Below are 4,451 nucleotides of genomic sequence, written 5' to 3' on the forward strand. Positions count from 1 at the left end.
GTGTTGACTTTGTAACTTATCTTTGCATGTAAAAGTCAAATAGTTAAAAACAAGAAATTGATTTTCTTGATATCCATGAATTAAAAATGAAGATTTTTAACTCCTAATCAATAATTAATTGCAATTAAAACACCACAGTAAGTATTTACTTAATTCGCCGCCTATAAATTGCCATATTTTTTTCGAAAGATCATTATCCGAGAGTCTCCATTTTTGTCGTATTTCTTTTGAACCTCTGGAGCTATGGCTAAAAAACCAAGTTTGGGTCGACAAAAGATTAAGATAGCGAAAATCCAGATAAAAAACCATCTACAGGTAACCTTCTCGAAGAGACGGTCAGGGCTCTTCAAGAAAGCTAGTGAGCTTTGCACATTGTGCGGGGTTGAAATTGCTATTGTGGTATTCTCTCCGGCTGGAAAGGTTTTTTCCTTTGGACATCCTAAAGTCGAGTCAATTGTTGATAGATTTCTGACCCGAAACCCAAAACTTAACTCCACAAGTTTACATGTCATAGAGGCTCATAGGATAGCTAGCATTCCTGAGCTAAACATGCAGCTGACGCACTTGCTCAATGAGTTAGAAGTTGAGAAAAAAAGAAGTGAGACACTAGATGAAATGAGAAAGGCTAGTCAGAGCCAGTTTTGGTGGGAAGCACCAATTGCAGACCTAACTCTCCATGAGCTTGAACAACTGAAGGATTCAATGGAGGAACTTAAGAAGACTGTAGCAATACAAGCTAACAAGCTTTTTGTCGAGAATTCTAACTCTGTGCCAATTTTCGGTGCTAATAATAATATTAGAGGTGGTCTTGATCACTATGATATCAAACCTCCCCCTATCATATCATCATCTTCTAGTGCTTCTCACATCCATAACTATGGCTATGGCCTTGGTTTATTCTAAGGTCCACAAACTTTTGTTGATGTATTGGGAGTTTTGCTGGTTACTACCGCACTAGCTAGCTACTCTTGTTTTTAATTCCCATGTTACTAGCTAACGCACGATGATCATATGAAATATGGGGTCGTCATCGTGTTAGTAACAAGAAAAGTTATATAAGATATAAATATAATTTGATATTGGCATTTCATAGTTGTAATTGCTTTAAATCAATAATCCAATGTATTTGAGTTACAAATTAAAATAGTTAAATGCATATTAATTAGTTATAAAGATGGTACCCTTCAATTCTCTGGAGAAAATTTTAATTGTGAAATATGTGTCGTGAAAGATGAATGTTAGTAGACAACAATATTCAAAACCGAATAACCCAAAATCATATTGGTTCGAAAGAGTTATTCGGTTTCAGATCTTTTTTTGACATCCTTAAAAGGTTCCCCCAATAATAAAAGTTTCTAGATCCACCACTGTCTTTTTGTATCTTAGAAGACTATGTGCGTGGCAAATGTTAGTGGCAGACCATGGGAAAATTGATTTATGTATTTTAGTGTAACATCCTAAATGTTGGTATTTTTCGTTTATGCGGTATATTGATTTTTAGTGATCAAATAATTTAGAAATGAGTGAAAGTGTGAAGAAAAAATATAGAACCTTGTGGATATATGGATCAATAAAGTGTAAGAAAAAAATGTATAAAAAATATTCATATCGCTTGATTTAAAAAAAGAAACGTGAAAAAGAATAAAATAAAATAGTCATAGAAGTTGGGCTGTAAATGTCAATTGAGTTATAGTTGAGGGGCTAAAGTGTAAGGAGGATAGAGGTTGAGGGAGAAACTTTGTAAAAAGGAAGTCCCATTTTCTGTAAAATTCGGAAACGGAAATATTTCAACTTCTTAAGGAGGGAAACCCCATTTTCATGGGGATGGAGGTTGTGAGAGAAATTATGGTTCTACAATCGACCATAAAACACAGGGAATATCTCCCCATGTTCGTCTTGAAAGAAGAACGAAAGGCCTTTGTGATTCAAGAGAAACAGTGAGAAGCAAAGGAGGAAATCGGCTGCTCAAGGAAATTCTGGTTTTCGAGGGTTTTCTTCAAATTCAAGGTAATCCATCGATATCAAGCATTTACATGATAAATATTTACCGGTAAAATTTAATATTATTACGTACTTATCGGGGTAAGATTTTAATCCACCAAAACAACATAATATACAACAATTCACCCGGTAAACGCTTAACATGGTAAGAGTCATCGCCCTCACTTAATAAGTAAGACTCTTGATCTTTGTCTCACTCTTACCAGGTAAGATTCCTATTCCTTACTATATTCATTCGTTAAGGTAGTGTTACTTGGTAAGTGCTTACTCAGGTAAACATTTGATAAACGATGTCTTAGTTTCCAGTTCGATGATTCTCGTTTTATCATATACCATAGGCATAGATCGTAAAAGTCTCTGGTCGTAATATGGTCTAATTAATTTGGAGTCCTTTGCATTTTCATAAAGTAGAGTTGTCCTCTTCTGAATCATTTTTAACCGCAAATCAAATTTTAAATTAAGAAATTAATAATTATGATGAATTTAACCTAAAATATTAGTTAAAAACACTTTTCTTTATTCCGGTAAATCTTATTCCGATAAATAGAAAAATATTGTTAAAAAAAGATATGTACGCACGACTTTCACTGTGATACTCGTATATATATATATATACAACATGTACATTGTGATACATTTGTAAAATAACTAAAATAACAAAAAAATACACATTATGATCCTTTTTAAAGCAACTAAAGTAACAAAAATACTCATTGTAATGCCTTTTCTAAAGCAACGAAAGTAACAAAAATACATACCATGATACACTTTATAAAACAATGAAAATAAATTATGAACATTATGATTGATGCACTTGGATCCACAACAACATCTTTAAAAGACTATATATATATATTAGGCAATTAACATATTAGGTCATTAATATGAATCAAATATTTTATTTAAAAAAATAATTAAATCTTTTTATGAGTTATTATAAATAAAATTACTAAATTACCTTTTTACTTTGTTTAAGAAATATCGTTAAATATCTCAAATGAGTGGTATACATTCGATCTTATGATTATCACAAACTACACAGTTCTTATTTGATTAGGTGTCTCTCTATCTTTATATATATATATATATATACACACACACATACACACACACACATATATATATATATATAGAGAGAGAGAGAGAGATGTACCTTCTTTTGAGAACCCAATAAATTGTGATAACATAGAGAACTTGTGTATCATGTTTTATGTCATATTTTTTTTCCATCTAAGGGGTTGTTTGTTTACCTCTTAATAGTTCCATTAAGAGGCAACCTATGAATTGTTAAGAAGTGAATCTTGTTTGGAAAAAAAAAGTCTGTCTCTTAATGGTTCTAAAACCCTCTGAGTAATTTTGTATCATGGATCTTCTTTAACCATTAAGAGCCCTAATTTCATTGTACACAGTTACCAAACAATTATATTTCATTTTGTTCTATATCATGAGAGTCTTTTAATCATTCTGCACTAAACCATTCAGCAATTGCCAAACAGCCCCTAAGATTAAGATATTTGGTTCACATGTATTCGGTTCACAATGTGCCATGATTGTGAAACAAAACATACACATAGAAAATTTTCATATTATGAACCAAGTACATATATAATAAACATATTATAAAACAAATATATGTTAATTAATATATTAAATATTATACTTTAGACTGAAAAAAATGATGTAAAACAAAATCTCACAGGTTTTTAAAATTCTAAAGTTTTTTTAAGCCTAGAAGAATGGGTTGAGAATTGAGATTAGATGTTTAACCAACCTTAGAACTTAGAAGGTGACCGGGCCTTTAGGCCCAAGTTAAAAAAGCGTAGCTAACATATATGGCCAGGGACGCAGGGTCTTCTCCCACATCGGCCATTGTTGCAATATAAATTCTGTTTATATTTTGAAGGAACGGAGATGAAGGCACGACCTTACTTGAACAGGATCTGTTCTATAGGCTCGTACCTCTGTATTCTTGATTCCTAAGAAGACAGAAACCCATATCTGGTTGATGAACCACGACCATGTAACCAGAGCGTGATTAACAGGTAACCATGGTCTCGATCATGACCCAGTAGATGATCGTTGCCATCCCATCTGATGGGTTCTGGCATGGTTACATGGTTGTCTGACAGATAACTAACTTTTTGTTCTTTTTTGTCTCGTTTATGCTTGCATAGCAAGTGCTCAGCGAAATGCCTGAATGAGGTTATGTGTCTTCTACAGGTATGATTCATCTTTGCTGTAATCACAGACACAGAACAAATCAGACTCAAGTAACCAAAGCAAACGAACCACTTCTTTTAGACTTGAACATTGTATCACCAACAAAATAGATAGCGGTGATAACTTAAGTAATCCTAAAAGAATAGCTCATAAGTAGGGGTGTTAAAAGCTTACCAGGTTCGAGCTCGCCTCAAACTCAGAATAACTTTCTAACAGTACTGCGAACGTGT

General features: G+C 33.0%; 1 protein-coding gene and 1 non-coding gene across 2 annotated transcripts; both read left to right on the top strand.

Moving 5' to 3' along the window:
• The first annotated feature begins 243 nt into the window (after positions 1-243).
• Positions 244-903, top strand: LOC112526884 (agamous-like MADS-box protein AGL61). Its single transcript, XM_025137314.1, has one exon. The coding sequence runs from the start codon at positions 244-246 to the stop codon at positions 901-903; it is 660 nt and encodes a 219-aa protein (XP_024993082.1).
• Positions 904-3,920: 3,017 nt separating this feature from the next.
• LOC112503565 lies at positions 3,921-4,133 on the top strand. Its single transcript, XR_003068023.1, has one exon. It is a non-coding gene; the product is annotated as a small nucleolar RNA U3 (small nucleolar RNA).
• Positions 4,134-4,451: the final 318 nt, after the last annotated feature.

The sequence above is a fragment of the Cynara cardunculus genome (assembly GCF_001531365.2).
Source record: "Cynara cardunculus var. scolymus isolate 2C chromosome LG 1, CcrdV1, whole genome shotgun sequence".
NCBI classification, from domain to species: domain Eukaryota; kingdom Viridiplantae; phylum Streptophyta; class Magnoliopsida; order Asterales; family Asteraceae; genus Cynara; species Cynara cardunculus.